Source organism: Piliocolobus tephrosceles, chromosome 9 (assembly GCF_002776525.5).
Source record: "Piliocolobus tephrosceles isolate RC106 chromosome 9, ASM277652v3, whole genome shotgun sequence".
Lineage (NCBI taxonomy): Eukaryota > Metazoa > Chordata > Mammalia > Primates > Cercopithecidae > Piliocolobus > Piliocolobus tephrosceles.
The window spans coordinates 86,259,793-86,276,922 of NC_045442.1; the positions used below are offsets into that span (position 1 = coordinate 86,259,793).

The 17,130-nt window shown below is 40.1% G+C and overlaps 1 protein-coding gene across 4 annotated transcripts in view; it reads right to left on the bottom strand.

Moving 5' to 3' along the window:
* Window positions 1-17,130, bottom strand: part of PARG (poly(ADP-ribose) glycohydrolase) — a 134,024-nt gene that overhangs the window by 107,524 nt on the left and 9,370 nt on the right. For 3 of the 4 annotated variants that reach the window (XM_023230123.1, XM_023230121.1, XM_023230122.1), the window contains 3 exons: window positions 16,244-16,427; window positions 6,928-7,050; window positions 6,717-6,800 (listed from right to left, as the gene is read on the bottom strand). In XM_023230123.1, coding sequence (XP_023085891.1) covers window positions 6,717-6,800; window positions 6,928-7,050; window positions 16,244-16,427 — 391 coding nt within the window. The remainder of the gene's footprint in view (window positions 1-6,716; window positions 6,801-6,927; window positions 7,051-16,243; window positions 16,428-17,130) is intronic. The other variant, XM_023230124.1, reaches the window with a different exon arrangement.

Consider the following 17,130-nt stretch of genomic DNA (forward strand, 5'->3'; position numbering starts at 1 on the left):
AAAATGTAGATTAGATAAACTACATCTATTACAACCAACAATGAGTTTTTCATGAGTTAAAAAGAAAAACTCAAGTCGGCCGCAGCCCTGAGGCTACCTGACCTGACAAAACTCTTTACACTCTATGTGTGTGTGTGTGGGGGGGAAATGGCAGTTGGAGTTTTAACCCAGACTGTAGGGCCCTGGCCAAGGCCAGTGGCCTATCTCTCAAAACAACTAGATGGGGTTTCCACAGGCTGGCGCCCATGTCCAAGGGCCCTGGCAGCAACAGCCCTGTCAGCACAAGAAGCAGATAAGCTAACTCTTAGGCAAAACCTAAAGTCCCCCCATGCTGTGGTAATTTTAATAAATACCAAAGGGCACTATTAGCTAATAAATGCCAGACTAACTAGATACCAAAGCTTGCTCTGTAAAAATCCCCGCATAATCATCGAAGTTTGCAATACCCTAAACCCTGCCACCTTGCTCCTGGTATCAGAGAGCCCAGTTAAACATAATTGTGTAAAAGTATTGGACTCAGTTTATTCTAGTGGGCTCAACCTCCGAGACCATCTTTAAATATCCAGTAGACTGGGAGCTGTACATGGATAGGAGCAGCTTCGCCAAGCCCTGCAAAGTGACTGAAAAAGATGATAAGCCCTGCTCTAGTCACACCCGGAAGCTGAATGGTCCACACACGGCCGAAACACAAGGAAACTCATCGCGGGACTCATTTTCCTTAAAATTTGGACTTGTACAGTAAGGACTTCAACTGACCTTCCTCAGACTGAGGGCTGTTCCCAGTATACAGACATCAAGTTACTGAGGTAGGACACAAGACTGCTACAGTCCTATTATTTTATGGTTATTATAAGTGTACCAGGACTCTAAAAGAAACTTGTTTATATAATGACACCCAGTACAAAGAATATAATCCACAAAGTGACCAGCCCGATGTGTGCTATGACCCCTCTGAACCTCTCATAATCACAGTTTTTAAAATAAAATTAAGGAGTGGTCCTTTTCTAAGTGACACAGGTAAAGTAATAGCTTTAAAAAAAGAAAGGGGGGGGTCCCCAAAAATGTAAGCTTAAAATTTGACGCCTGGCCGGGTGTGGTGGCTCACACCTGTAATCCTAGCACTTTGGGAGGCAGAGGCAGGCGGATCACAAGGTCAGGAGATCGAGACCACAGTGAAAGCCCATCTCTACTAAAAATACAAAAAACTAGCTGGGCGAGGTGGCGGGCGCCTGTAGTCCCAGCTACTCGGGAGGCTGAGGCAGGAGAATGGCGTGAATCTGTGAGGCGGAGCTTGCAGTGAGCCGAGATCATACCACTGCACTCCAAAAGCCTGGGGGACAGAGCGAGACTCCGTCTCAAAAAAAAAAAAAATTTGACACCTGTGCCACTATGAATAATAAGCAGCATGGGATGGGATGTGGTCCTCTAGATTGGGAAAGAAAAGTTATACAGCAGAAAATAAGTATATCTGTCAAGAATTGTATTTATGTAAAATGTGTCAATACTGGTCTTGTGTTATTTGGGCTACTTGAAAAAAAATTAAAAAGATCCTGTTTGGCTCCAAAAAGGAAAAGTCAGCCCCTCCTGCATGAGTGGGAGCTACAACCCTTTGGAATTGGTAATCACAAACCCCTCAGACCCAAAATGAAAAAAAAAAAAAAAATGTAACATTAGACATTAATGAAAAAGGACTAGATCCTAGCGTAAGCATCCTAATAAAAGGAGAGGTTCAAAGAGACTCTCCAGAACCAGTATTTCAGACTTTCTATGATGAATAAAATGTGCCAGTATCTGAGATTCCAGGAAAAACTAAGAATTTGTTTTTGCAATTAGCCGAACACGTAGCCCAGTCTCTAAAAGTCACTTCATGTTATGTTTGTGGAGGAAGTCTAACAGGACATCAATGGCCATGGGACGCCCGAGAATTAGTTCCTATGGACCCAGCTCCTGATGAATTCCCGGCCCAAAAGAACCACCTTGACAATCTTTGGGTTCTAAAAGTCTCAATTATTAGACAGTATTGCATACCTAGAGAAGAAAAAGAATTCACTCATCCTGTAGGGCAGCTTAGTTGTCTTGGGCGAAAGCTGTATAATAGTACTGCAAAAACAGTTACATGGTGGAGTTCCAATTATGCAAAAAGAAATCCATTCAGCTTATCCACCATGATCAAGTGGGCTTCATCCCTGGGATGCAAGGCTGGTTCAACATTCGCAAATCAATCAACGTAATCCAGCATATCAACAGAACCAAAGACAAGAACCACATGATTATCTCAATAGATGCAGAAAAGGCTTTTGACAAAATTCAACAGCCCTTCATGCTAAAAACGCTCAACAAATTCGGTATTGATGGAACGTACCTCAAAATAATAAGAGCTATTTATGACAAACCCACAGCTAATATCATACTGAATGGGCAAAAACTGGAAAAGTTCCCTTTGAAAACTGGCACAAGACAGGGATGCCCTCTCTCACCACTCCTATTCAACATAGTGTTGGAAGTTCTGGCTAGGGCAATCAGGCAAGAGAAAGAAATCAAGGGTATTCAGTTAGGAAAAGAGGAAGTCAAATTGTCCCTGTTTGCAGATGACATGATTGTGTATTTAGAAAACCCCATCGTCTCAGCCCAAAATCTTCTTAAGCTGATAAGCAACTTCAGCAAAGTCTCAGGATACAAAATTAATGTGCAAAAATCACAAGCATTCTTATACACCAGTAACAGACAAGCAGAGAGCCAAATCAGGAATGAACTTCCATTCACAATTGCTTCAAAGAGAATCAAATACCTAGGAATCCAACTTACAAGGGATGTAAAGGACCTCTTCAAGGAGAACTACAAACCACTGCTCAATGAAATCAAAGAGGACACAAACAAATGGAAGAACATACCATGCTCATGGATAGGCAGAATCAATATTGTGAAAATGGCTATACTGCCCAAGGTTATTTATAGATTCAATGCCATCCCCATCAAGCTACCAATGAGTTTCTTCACCGAATTGGAAAAAACTGCTTTAAAGTTCATATGGAACCAAAAAAGAGCCCGTATTGCCAAGACAATCCTAAGTCAAAAGGACAAAGCCGGAGGCGTCACGCTACCTGACTTCAAACTATACTACAAGGCTACAGTAACCAAAACAGCATGGTACTGGTACCAAAACAGAGATATAGACCAATGGAACAGAACGGAGCCTTCAGAAATAATGCCACACATCTACAACCATCTGATCTTTGACAAACCTGACAAAAACAAGAAATGGGGAAAGGATTCCCTATTTAATAAATGGTGCTGGGAAAATTGGCTAGCCATAAGTAGAAAGCTGAAACTGGATCCTTTCCTTACTCCTTATACGAAGATTAATTCAAGATGGATTAGAGACTTAAATGTTAGACCTAATACCATAAAAACCCTAGAAGAAAATCTAGGTAGTACCATTCAGGACATAGGCATGGGCAAGGACTTCATGTCTAAAACACCAAAAGCAACGGCAGCAAAAGCCAAAATTGACAAATGGGATCTAATTAAACTAAAGAGCTTCTGCACAGCAAAAGAAACTACCATCAGAGTGAACAGGCAACCTACAGAATGGGAGAAAATTTTTGCAATCTACTCATCTGACAAAGGGCTAATTTCCAGAATCTACAAAGAGCTCAAACAAATATACAAGAAAAAAACAAACAACCCCATCCAAAAGTGGGGAAAGGATATGAACAGACATTTCTCAAAAGAAGACATTCATACAGCCAACAGACACATGAAAAAATGCTCATCATCACTGGCCATCAGAGAAATGCAAATCAAAACCACAATGAGATACCATCTCACACCAGTTAGAATGGCAATCATTAAAAAATCAGGAAACAATAGGTGTTGGAGAGGATGTGGAGAAATAGGAACACTTTTACACTGTTGGTGGGATTGTAAACTAGTTCAACCATTATGGAAAACAGTATGGCGATTCCTCAAGGATCTAGAACTAGATGTACCATATGACCCAGCCATCCCACTACTGGGTATATACCCAAAGGATTATAAATTATGCTACTACAAAGACACATGCACACGTATGTTTATTGCGGCACTATTCACAATAGCAAAGACTTGGAATCAACCCAAATGTCCATCAGTGACAGACTGGATTAAGAAAATGTGGCACATATACACCATGGAATACTATGCAGCCATAAAAAAGGATGAGTTTGCGTCCTTTGTAGGGACATGGATGCAGCTGGAAACCATCATTCTTAGCAAACTATCACAAGAAGAGAAAACCAAACACCGCATGTTCTCACTCATAGGTGGGAACTGAACAATGAGCTCACTTGGACTCGGGAAGGGGAACATCACACACTGGGGCCTATCATGGGGAGGGGGGAGGGGGGAGGGATTGCATTGGGGAGTTATACCTGATATAAATGATGAATTGATGGGTGCTGACGAGTTGATGGGTGCAGCACACCAACATGGCACATGTATACATATGTAACCTGCACGTTATGCACATGTACCCTAGAACTTAAAGTATAATAAAATAAAATAAAATAAAATAAAATAAAAAAAAAAAAAAAGAAATCCATTCAGTAAATTTCCAAGGTTGCAGACTGTCTGGGCCCACCCAGAATTCCACCAGGACTAGACTGCCCCCACCAGGTTATACTGGATAGGTAGACATAGAGCTTACGCTAAGCTGCCTGACCAGTGGACAGGTGGTTGCGTTATTGGCACTATAAAACCATCTTTCTTCTTACTGCCCATAAAAACAGGTGAACTTCTGGGCTTCCCAGTCTATGCTTCCCATGAAAAACGAAGCATAGCCATAAATAATTAAAAATATGATGAATAGCCCCTGAAAAAAATCATACAATACTATGGACCCGCCACTCGGGCACAAGATGGCTCATGGGGATATCGGACCCCTATCTACATGCTCAACTGAATTATACGGTTACAAGCTGTTTCAGAAATTACTACTAATAAAACTGGTCAAGGCTTGACTATTATGGCCCAGCAAAAAAAAAAAAAAAAAAATCTCAGATAAAAAATGCTATCTATCAAAATAGATTGGCTCTCCACTACTTGCTAGCAACTAAAAAAGGGTCTATAAGAAATGTAACCTTACTAATTACTCTCTACACATAGATAACCAAAGGCAAGTAGTTAAAGACATAGCTTAACATATGACAAAACTGGCACATGTACCTGTGCAAGTGTGGCACGGACTTAATCTGAGAGCCATGCTTAAAAATTAGTTCCCAGCACTAAGAGAATTTAAAACTCATAATAAAAGTTATAATAGTAATAAAAACCTGCCTACTGCTCCTTTGTTTGCTACCTGTACTTCTTCAAATGATAAAAAAGCTTCATTGCTACCTTAGTTCAACAAAATGCTTCAGCACAAGTGTACTATATGAATCACTATCAATCTATTGCACAAAAAGACATGAGTAGCAAAAATAAGAGTGAGAACTCCCTCTAATAAAAAGTGTTAGTCTCAAAAGGGGGGAAATGAAGAAAGAGACAGACCCTCTCATATTGTTTTATGTTGTTTTATATTCAGTACCTGTTTTAAGAAAAAACAATGAAGTAAAACCAAAGACAGGCAGCCCGGCACCAGGCCCGGAACCAGGCCTGGGTCTGCCTGGCCTAAACCCAGAAGTTAAAAATCAACTCATGACTTAGAAACCGATGTTCCTGACACTGTACAGAAGAACGCTGTGAAACTCCCTGCCCTGTTCTGTTTCTCTGACCACAGGTGCATGCAGCCCCATCACATACCCTCTGCTTGCTCAAATCAATCACAACCCTTTCATGCGAAATCTTTAGTGTTGTGAGCCCTTAAAAGGGACATAAATTGTGCACTCGGAGAGCTCGGATTTTAAGGCAGTAGCTTGCCTATGCTCCCAGCTAAATAAAGCCCTTCCTTCTACAACTTGGTGTCTGAGAGGTTCTGTCTATGGCTCACCCTGCTACACAACTCTCAGTAGAAAATATTAACTATACACAACAAATTAAGTCTCTGAAAGAAAATAAAACCCATTTTCATGGACGTATAAAAAATTCTATCACTGTCTATATTTATAAAAACATTAAAATTTTCATGGCTATAGTGCCCCCCAATATAAAGATATATATACATATATATACACACACATTCATATTTTAGATATTAGAAAAACAATCTAATGGTTACCCTTGCAATCTTAAATGAAATATAAATATATCAAAAATAAATTATTGCCAAAATATAAGATTAATAAATTATTAAACTGCTAGGAGCTACATTAAGAGCAATAAAACCCAGAATGCTTAATGTATACTTTAATCATTAGGAAACTCAGCTTCCCTTTGGGCAAATATTGCTGAAGTCATAATTCTTTCCTGATTTACTTTTAAAGGTATTTCAGAAACACGATTAATTTTAAAACAAAAAATAAAAGAGAAGCTTGGAATGAAGGAAATTGGATGGGGAATCAAGAAACAGAGGTATTATTCTTGGTTCTCCAAATTATTCTGTGTGGCTCCAGGCAAGCCATTTGCAACTCTCAGTTCTTCTCATTTCCTAGTAGAATGTCTCTAAGGAGCCTTCCTTAGTGCCAGGAAGCAAGCACTTTGCATCTAAAGAATGTTGCTACCTGAGTCTATTAAGACCAAAAAGTCTTTGAAAGAGGAGAGGCAGGGCCCATAAAGAGGCAAGAATGGTAAAAACAATATACCTTCAAGCTTTGGGGTCGTGTAAATTTGTTGAGAAGTGCAGTCTGAATGAGCTCCCACCGGCTCCCCGCAGTTCGCTCACCATTCTTTCGGAAAAAAGAAAAACATATGAGGAAGTTATTCTAAGTTCTTTTGCATCACAGAATCAAAGGTCAAACAAGCAAGTACCAAACCATTTTTCAGAGACTAAAAGAATCTCAGTTTTGTTCTTACCTCATCTTCTACTGGGTACAAATTTTGCTCTGAACAAGGCATTTTAACATGCTTGTTATCCCACGAATCTTTATAATGTGTTGGAAAAGGTTTAGGAACTTCTCCTGCTCGCAAAAGATCTACCTGAAATTGAGGGTAAACAAAATTGTCAGTGCATAAAAACTAAATTTATCTTCTATAAAATAATCCAAAGTAACCAAAGCAAATGCTGTAAAATAAAGACCAGCTCCCAGGCAAGAAATCACCAAAGAACCCTTCAGCTCTTCCCATTCCTCACCTCTATTTAATCAGGTTCCAAGTCACCAGACACAGTACATATTGCAGGTCCATACCCCCTAGCAATCCTTCCTTGCCTCAGCTTTTACTAAGTGCTTCCTATCCTTCTGCCTAACTCCAGCTGTTGCTAGACACATCCAGCCCCCATAAAACCCTTACCCTCACTTTGGAATAACATTATCTTTCTAAGGAACTCCCAGGCTTCTAATGCTATAATGCCTATACTCTGATTATGTCATCCCGATTTTCATATACTTTCTTATCAAAACACTATTCATTCCAAATAAGTCTTAAACAACACTTAAAATTCCTTAAACATAGCAAATTCATTTTCATATCTACATCCCTGTATCCATACAACTGTGGACTCTCTTTTTAATACCACTACCACCAATTGCCACCTCCCCCACTGTATCTGGTTAAATCTCTATTGTCACCTTTACAACTCTGCCAAATTTTCATTACCTTTATGAAGTCTTTAGAAACTTCAAAGTAGGCAGCTATTTATCTTGTTTTGTTAGATTATTATCATGCTAGAGCACACTTGTTTTCTTTCCCTCATTAGATCCCAAACTTCCTGAAAATAACCATATTAACTTTGTATTCTGAATACGTAAGCTAGAATCTGGCATGTATACATGTGGTATGCACATACATGCAAATATATATGTACACACATATGCTACTATAGTAACTATTAAGTAAAAGTTTGAGGAAGTGTTATAGTAGGTAGCCAGTCAGACATGAGCAGGGCAGGACAGGGCCCTTACCACCACCGGGAATGTCAGACAACCTTCAAGTGATGCACAGGCAGCCTTGAAACTGCTTCTCTAAAATAACTGGACACAGCTGGCGCCAGGGAAAGTCACCCAATGGATAGAAAAATCTGAAATTGGTGATCAGCAGCTTCCTGTTAAGATCTTAGGAGTTGGGCAACTCAGCCCCAGCACGTGTACTAGGAAGCAAAATGGCAAAGTTTAACTGGTATATACCTTATAAGAACATTCGACTGGTAAGGGAAGAATACCTCAAGCGAGCATGTGTACAACTCCAGTAATCACACTGCGCATGCAGACAGCCCATCTCAAGGGAAGAATCAGGGGAGAAGGGGACATAACCCCCTGGAAGCATGCCAACATATAAAACCTCAAGTCAAAGGTCAAACTATGTACTTGATCTCTCAAGTCGCCTGCTTGGCCCTTTTCCAAGTGTATTTACTTTCTTCCATTCCTGCTCTAAAGCTTTTTAATGAACTTTCACTCCTGCTCTAAAACTTGCCTTGGTTTCTCATTCTGCCTTATGCCCCTCAGTCAAATCCTTTCTTCTAAGGAGCTAGTATTAGCATTGCTGCAGACCCATACAGATTTGCCACTGGTAAGAGAAAGAGATTATGGTTTAAAGTTTAACATTATGCCTATTCTGGATATTATATATAAAAGAAATCATATAATATGTGGCCTTTTGTGTCTGGCCTTTTTCGCTTAGCATAATGTTTTCAAGAGTAATCCATGTGGTAGTATGTATGAGTACTTCACTGCAGAGTATAATCACATAAATAAATATATAATTTCACTTGTAATACGTTATGAATATGAGGAACACTGTGTTATGAGACCAGCTCAGATTTAGTTTATCTGGTAAACTTAGGTAAGGCTTCCTTGAGGAATGGTAACTGAGCTTAACTCTAAAGGCTAAAAAATTAACAAGGAAAAAGGTGAAACAAAAATAAAATTCTAAGCCCCCCAACCAACTGAATGGACCCCTCCCTCAGTCAAGGGCATTCTAAAGCAAACCCAAAACACTAGTTCAGGCCATGATGGGAACAGGTGGTTGGACATGCTTCATTATACCTTCCTCCCTTTGAAATTTAGACATGACTGACCAGCATTAACATTAAAACAGGTGCCTTAAGACTGACAAGGCAGACTCTTTACAGCAATTAAGATACCAACATGACAGATACCAGGCCCTGAAAGAAACAGAAATACTTTACTCCAAAATATATATTCCTTTGAAATATTTTGAAATAGCCCTGCTAAACTGTCTCTTATGGGGAAAATCTACATTTTGTAGAGCAAGGGTCCCAAACCCCCCAGAATGCAGACAGGCATGGACTAGCAGTTTATGGCCTGTTAGGAACCAGGACACATAGCAGGAGGCGAGTGAGGCTGACCTCTGCCTCCTTTCAGGTCAGTGGCAACATCAGATTCTCATAAGGGCAAGAAGCCTATTATGAACTGCACATGTGAGGGATCTAAGCTGCACACTCCTTATGAGAATCTAACTAATGCCTGATGATCTAAGGTGGAATAGTTTCATTCTGAAACCATCCCCCAACCCATGGAAAAATGGTCTTCCATAAAACTGGTCCTGGTGCCAAAAAGTTGGGGACTGCTGCTGTAGAGAATCCCCTTCCCTTTCCAGGTTTTCCCTGATCCAGTCCAGGAGAGAAGTAATGAACTGTCTGATAAGAGCTCTGAAGCCTGTTATCTACAAGCATCATCTGCACGATAAAACCTTGGTCTTTAGAAACCCTTCTTAACCCAGGCATTCCTTTCTATTGATTCCAGGTCTTTCGATAACAACTCTCTTAACCAACTGCCAAGCAGAGAATCTATGACCTGGAAGCCTCTTTCGAGTTGTCCTGCCTGCTGGACCAAATCAATATGCATCTTACATGTATTGAGTGATGTCTTATACCTCTCTCATACATATAAAACCAACCTGTAGCCTGACTACCTTGGGCACACATACTCAGGATCTCCTGGGGCTATGTCACAGGCCATAGGTCACTCATATTTGGCTTAGAATAAATTTCTTTAAATATTTTACAGAGTTTGACTCTATTCATCCACATTCCTTAAAAACGGAACAACTATGGAAAGAAGACTGTCAAATAGGCAGCTTCATAAAAACATCTGCTGAGACAGAGCAGGGAGCTCTCTTACGGGCCTGCTGGGGTGCCCTCAAGCAAGGAAATAAAAGAAAATCTCAAGTCCTTTTGTTAGGAATAACGCTCAAAATCCTAAGGAAATTGAACACTCAAATAAAGGATTCTTAGCAAAGCAATTTTACTTCTGCGCAGGAGTGCCTCCTTGGCCAGTCGCCATGAGAGCACACCCGAACAAAGGGGCGCAAGAGCCTTTACTCCTGACGCAAGTCCTGCCTCTGTACCCTTTCCCTATTGGCTGGGGTTGGGTCGTACAATCTAAACTAATCCCGGTTGGCTAAACATTTGATTTTTTTTAGATAGGTGGGCATGTGAAAGAAAGTGGAGAGGAAAGGGGAAGGCATGTCTGTAATGAGCTAGAAAGTTAGTTCTCTTTCCAAATAAGGAAAGGAATGTGAGCTGGTATTGATAATGCCTAGTACTGTGGCGTGCCTGGGCATCTAACAAAGGCAAAAAGGAAAAAAGGAGAAAAAGAAAAAAAAGGGAGGGGGATACTATGAATTAAAGAATAAACGATTGATCAGGTTATTTGAAGAGAAACCTCATCATATCCCAAACCTTCAAGGGAAATTCCAAGCACCTAGCTAGACTTGAGAAATAAATGAGCCACCAGATAAGCAAGGAGGTAATAACAGCTTAAACCAATAGCCTCTCATGGAAGTCAGAGCCACAAGATGTGTTGCTCCCTATAGAAAATAAAGATAACATCTTGACAAAGGTCTCTGAGTTATTTTTCAGAAACTCAGACTCTGCCAAATGGAAAATGCTAACCACCATTACATAAGGGGGAACTGAAGACTGAACTCTGACTGATGTTCTTTTTTCTAAATTTCTTCCTGAGGGGCCTGGAGACAGTGACACCCACATGCCAAACCTTAACAGTCTTTTCTGCTGATCCCAAGTTTCTAGACAAAGCCTTTGATCGCAAATCAAAGAATCTCTGAATTCTGCCACCCCACCTCAAGATATCCTGCCTTTTGGGACCAAACCAATGTATAACCCCCACATATTGATGTATGATTTTGCCAGTAACTTCTGCTTTCCTAGAATATATCTCTACCTTAAAAAAATTTTGCTTGTAAGCCATTGGGGAGGTCAAGTTTTAAGCAATAGCTGTCCTATTGTACTTGCTCGGTGCCCTGCAAACAAACACCCTTATTTCTCTTGCTACAGATGTCAGTGTCGGTGTTTGGCTTTACTGCACTGGAGTGTACCCAGGTTCAGTTTAGTAACACTGCAACTTAAGAAAAATAAACTGGGCCGGTGGCTCACGCCTGTAATCCCAGCACTTTGGGAGGCCGCGGGCAGATAACGAGGTCAAGAGAGCGAGACCATCCTGGCCAACATGGAGAAACCCTGTCTCTACTAAAAATACAAAAATTAGCTGGGAATGGTGGCGCGCGTCAGTAGTCCCATCTACTCGGGAGGCTGAGGCAGGTGAATCACTTGAACCCGGGAGGCGGAGGATGCAGTGAGCGGAGATCAAGCCACTGCACTGCACTCCAGCCTGGTGACAGAGCGAGAATCCTTCTCAAAAAAAAGAAAAGAAAAAGAAACCTGTGAGCTATCTATATAGGTGATCATTAAAACCACAAGGGTGGGTGAGACGAACCAGAGAGAGAGAGAAGAAAAAAGGACTTATGAAAAAGGCTTGAGGAACTCCAACAACACTTACTGGTCACACACAGAAGAACAGCCTAAAAGGAAAATAAGAATTGGCTAAGGAGGAAGAAAGAAATTTAGGATTATACTGTGTAATGGAGCCAAAGGATGAGTATATTCCAAAGAGAAAAGAAATGTCTATAGAGTCAAATGTGGCCAGGCACAGTTGTTCACATCTGCAATCTCAACACTTTGGGAGGTTGAGGCTAGAGGATCACTTGAGGCCTGGAGTTCCAAATCAGCCTGGGCCAACATAGCTACAAATTTAGAAAATTAGCAGGTGTGGTGGCACGTGCCTGTAACCCCAGCTACTCAGGAGGCTGAGGTGGGAAGACTGCTTGAACCTAAGAGTTGGAGGCTGCAGTGAGCCAAGATCACACAACTGCTACTGCAATCCAGCCTGGGTGACAGAGTGAGATCCTGTCTCTTTAAAAAAAAAAAAAAAAGAAGAAGACCAGGAACAGTGGCTCACACTTGTAATCCCAGCACATTGGGAGGCCCAGGCAGGTGATCACCTGATCTCAGGAGTTTAAGACCAGCCTAGCCAACGTGGCGAAACCCCGTCTCTATTAAAAATACAAACATCAGCCGAGCTTGGTGGTATGCACCTGTAGTCCCAGCTACTTGGGAGGCTGAGGTAGGAGGATCGCTTGAACCCGGGAGGCAGAGGTTTCAGTGAGCCGAGATCGCACCACTGCACTCCAGCAGCCTGGGTGACAGAGCAAGACTCCATCTCAAAAAAAAAAAAAAAAGTCAACTGTGACAGAATCAGCAGTTATGCTGAAAGTATTTTCACCCTCATAAGAACGTCCTAAAGGTGATTTGTAAGGATGTTCCATATCATCTGATAAAACAGCATAGGTACCAGTTGAGCTTCACACAAAGGGGAACATACAGGTAATATGCTTTGTGTGTGGCTCTGTGTGTGTTTGTGTGCATGCACACATGCATGTGTTTGTTGGAAATTGACCACTAAGTGAAATTTCAGATTGCCTTACCTTTCTAAAGCTAAATGTTGGCTTTATTTTATTTTATTTTTAAGAAACAGGGTCTTACTCTGTCATCCAGGCTAAACTGCAGGGCTCAAGTAATCGTCTCGCCTTAGCCTCATGAGTAGCTAGGATTACAGGCCTGTGCCACCATGCCTGGCTAATTTTTTAACTTTTTGTACAGATGGGCTCTCTCTAATGTTGCCCAGGCTAGTCTTCAACTCCTGGCCTCAAGCAATCCTCCTGCCTTGGCGTCCTAAAGCACTGGGATTACAGGTGTGAGCTATCGTGCCCAACTGTCATTTTACTATTTCAAATTCTGTAACTATTAACATCTGAAATCTTAATAACTAAACACTGCTATTAAGTAACTGTTAATTACATTTATATCTTATTATCATATTCAGGAATAAGAATCTAGAAGAAAATACAACAAATTGTTAAACTCTCAGAATAGGACTGAGAGATGGGTTTTCTGAGTTACATGCTTTCATATAATAGTTGCATATTTTTTACAATAATCTTGCATTACTGTTGTAATAAAATAGAAGATTTTAAAAACCCAAGGGTCACTGGGTACCTAAGAAAGAAACGTTAACTATAGAGATTAAATAATGATGGCACAGGATGGCTGGGGTTTTCTTTGTGGGAGGGTGGGAGAGAGGAGGAGGAGAAAAAGCTAAAAATATCACTTAACACCCTCTGTCAATCTTTTCTCCAGTTCCTCACCTTTAACATTATCTCAGTAATCCAGACTAAGAACCTTCATTTTACATGCATTATCAACAACTCCTTTTTATCATCCATATTTAAGAATTCACCATATTCTATCAATTTTACCTCAAAACAATGCAGCCTTCTATTTTCTTTTTTATCCCCAGGATTATTATCTCAGTGATTTTCAAGCTTTTTAAAACAGCAGAATCCTTTTTTTCCCCTAAGAAATTTGACATAAAGTCAGTTAAAGTCACACCAAAGCTATTTTTAGAAATACAGTTTTTGGTCGAGCGCGGTGACTCACACCTGTAATCCCAGCACTTTGGGAGGCCGAGGTGGGCAGATCACCTGAGGTTGGGAGTTCCAAATCAGCCTGACCAAGATGGAGAAACCCCATCTCTACTAAAAATACAAAATGAGCCGGCCGTGGTGGTGCATGCCTGTAATCCCAGCTACTTGGGAGGGTGAGGCAGAATTGTTTGAACCCGGGAGGTGAAGGTTGCCGTGAGCCAAGAGCAAAAAACTCCGTCAAAAAAAAAAGAAATACAGTTTTTATAGTAACTTTTACTTACTCTAATATCAATAAGTGATGATAAGATAGTTTTAAATACAAAGTTAGAAATTAGGAGTTAGGGATGAGAGTTAAAGCTTACATCAATCTACTATTCAGTTTACATTTATCTCTCTCACACTTTATCTGATTCACGCACCTATACGGTTGCAAAAGGTAACATTTTACATACTGTTAATTTTGATACTAAGCTAACTCTTCAGATAAACGTAGCAACGGAACCTTGGCTCTATGGTCTACACAAAAATGGGTTATCTTGGCAAAAACAGCTGGCTCAAATGTGGAATTAAGCATCTTCAAATTTGATTGTGTAGTTCTTTTTTAACTAGTTTTTCACTGTTAAAAATATAATTTAGAAATGAAATTTGCATCAAACTTCAAAAGAACCCCTGAAGCAGCTCTATGAAGCACAATTCGGTACATACTGTTGCCTTACTTATCTCTTATCTGGGCTCTTACATTACCTCTCCCGGCTCCCAGTGTATCCTCACTTGTTTTCCTTACATGCAGCTGTCTGATTAATCTTGCTACAGCACAAATACTGTCTGCACAGACATGACCTAAGTCTGGTTCCTGGCACTTGAAGCCCTCTGTGATATGAACCCAATCCAATTTTCAAGTCTCTTCCTCATTCTCCACCCAAATTCCACACTACAGCAAAGGCACTGTTTTCCATTTCTGAAACAGATAGTTTTCAACCATACAGCCTGTTCTTATCACTCTTATATATCTGTCTGGAAGTCTCCTATCTTACTAACTCCACCTCAGAAAATTATGCTCATCTTTTAGAGCTCAGCTCAAACCCCATAACTCTGCTCAGTGTTACTCTCACCTCTAAATATGCTAAAGAATTCTGAATTTCAAAATAGTTAATCACATCTACACTAAATTGTATGTTAAGAGGGATCGCATCAATTTTTTTTAGTACTGTGTGTGAAATCTATATAAAACCTGACTAATGAGAGGAATGTTTAAAACTACCCAGCAAGTGATGGCAATCTAAAACTGGATTATGGTGATGGTCACATAGCTCAATAAATGGACGCTATCACCAAATTGAGCACTTAAAATGGGTGAATTTTTATATACCTCAATGAAGTTGGCTTTTAAAAGCAAGAACACACAGAAAGTATAAAAGAGGTTACTAAGAACTAGCAGAAGCAGGGAAGGAGGTTTAATTATTTAATATGTACAGAGTTTCTGTTAGTGTAGTGTTATGATATTCACATTGGTTTTTGTCCAGGTTCTTGGCTTGTAACTCCCATAAAATGTTAGTATTTTGTTATGTTTTGTTACAATGTTGTTAAAATGTTTTAATATAATGTTAAAACAAAGACACTAACAGCCCTTTCCCAAAAGAAACCCCCTTCTTGCCTGGGGACTAGACTGCCATTGTAGGACTAACAAAGTAGGCACAAGATTAGAAATTATGGTTTAGGGGTCGTGCAGCTGGGGGCTACAAGATTCCGACCCTCCCTAAATTGCTAAGATCAGTGCTTGGGGTATTTTGCAGACCCTGCACTTGATGGATCAGCTGGCACCACCCAGATGGATAAACTGGCTCATTTGATCTTGTGGTACCCACCCAGGAACTGATTCAGCACAAGAGGACAGCTTCAACTTCCCATTATTTCTTCTTCTGACCCAACCAATCAGCACTCTCGACTCACTGGCCTTCCCCAACCCACCAAATTATCCTTAAAAACTCTGACCTCCGAATGCTCGAGGAGACTGATTTGACTAATAAGAAAACTCTGGTCTCCTGCAGAAAAAAAAGGCACAACTGGATAATGATTTAAGGACACTAAACTATACGTAACTTTGAAATTTAGGGACGAATGCAGGATTGTGCAATGGGTACACAATACTATCAACTGAGTAAAAAGACAGAAAAAGAATCCAATGGGGTTTCCTAAAAATACTGAAAAAACAAAAAATCTTCACCATCAGCTGATAATGATTGCTAATGACTGCTAATTTGTTAGGTTCTATATTAACTAGGTTATCATTACATCGTTCCATACTGTAGGAGTCTCAGTATTTTATATATGCAGAAAACAGAAGAACTTTCTAAGCCTTGGTCTGTTTCTCACTTAATAATACATGAGGACTTCCAGTCTTCTCTTATGATAGATAAGAGGTGCTACCTACCCGAATAGTTACTGTGTGATTGGCAGATGGTCTCAAGAGAGGCAGCCGGATCCCACATCGAGGCATTCTTCTCATTTCCTCAATGGGAGTTCCAAGCCACTTCTTATCTGGAGAAAGGTGAGGCGGAACGTATTTAGGGATCTTCCTTTCTGTTCTTTGATGTTTGGTTTCACATTGTTCTTTTCTAAGGTCAAGACAAATGTATTTAGTCACAAACTATTTGCTGTTTTAACTCCCTTAGATACACAAGCACAAAACTTACCCAGATGTTTAAAGTATGCCATACTTGGTCACTCATTTCATTACATTTTATATTTACAATCAACAGAAAAACTTATAAAGCTTATAAAACTCAAGAGCTTATTTTTAACAGTCTGTGGAAGAAAGTTCCAAACACATGTAAATCACCTTCTCAAAACAGAAATGAGTCATGGTTCACAGTATCATCTACACAGTAATTTTCAATGAAGTGAACTCACTATTACATGCTGATTGCACTATCTCAGGAAACTCATATCGCAGAAATCATGGATGGGATTTAAGATTCCATATGGGGTAATGGCAAAATATAAGCTTTGTAATATGACACACCTGGATTTAAATCCCAGCATTACCACTCAGAAGGTGCATGATTCCAGCGAATTCTCTAACCCAAATCTCAGTTTTCCCATTTAGTGAGTATAATACCATCTGTCTGCCTGTCACGGCATTAAACAGTGTAAAAAAAAAAAAAAAAAAGTGTAATACACAATGGCCTACAAGAATGTCTGGCTGAAGAAACAGTAGCTACTATCAACCTAGTATTTTCATGTTCTCGTTATTCCCATAAATACCAAAAGGAAGCTCATGAAACTAAAAATCTGATTTCTAATACTCATTTTATTTCT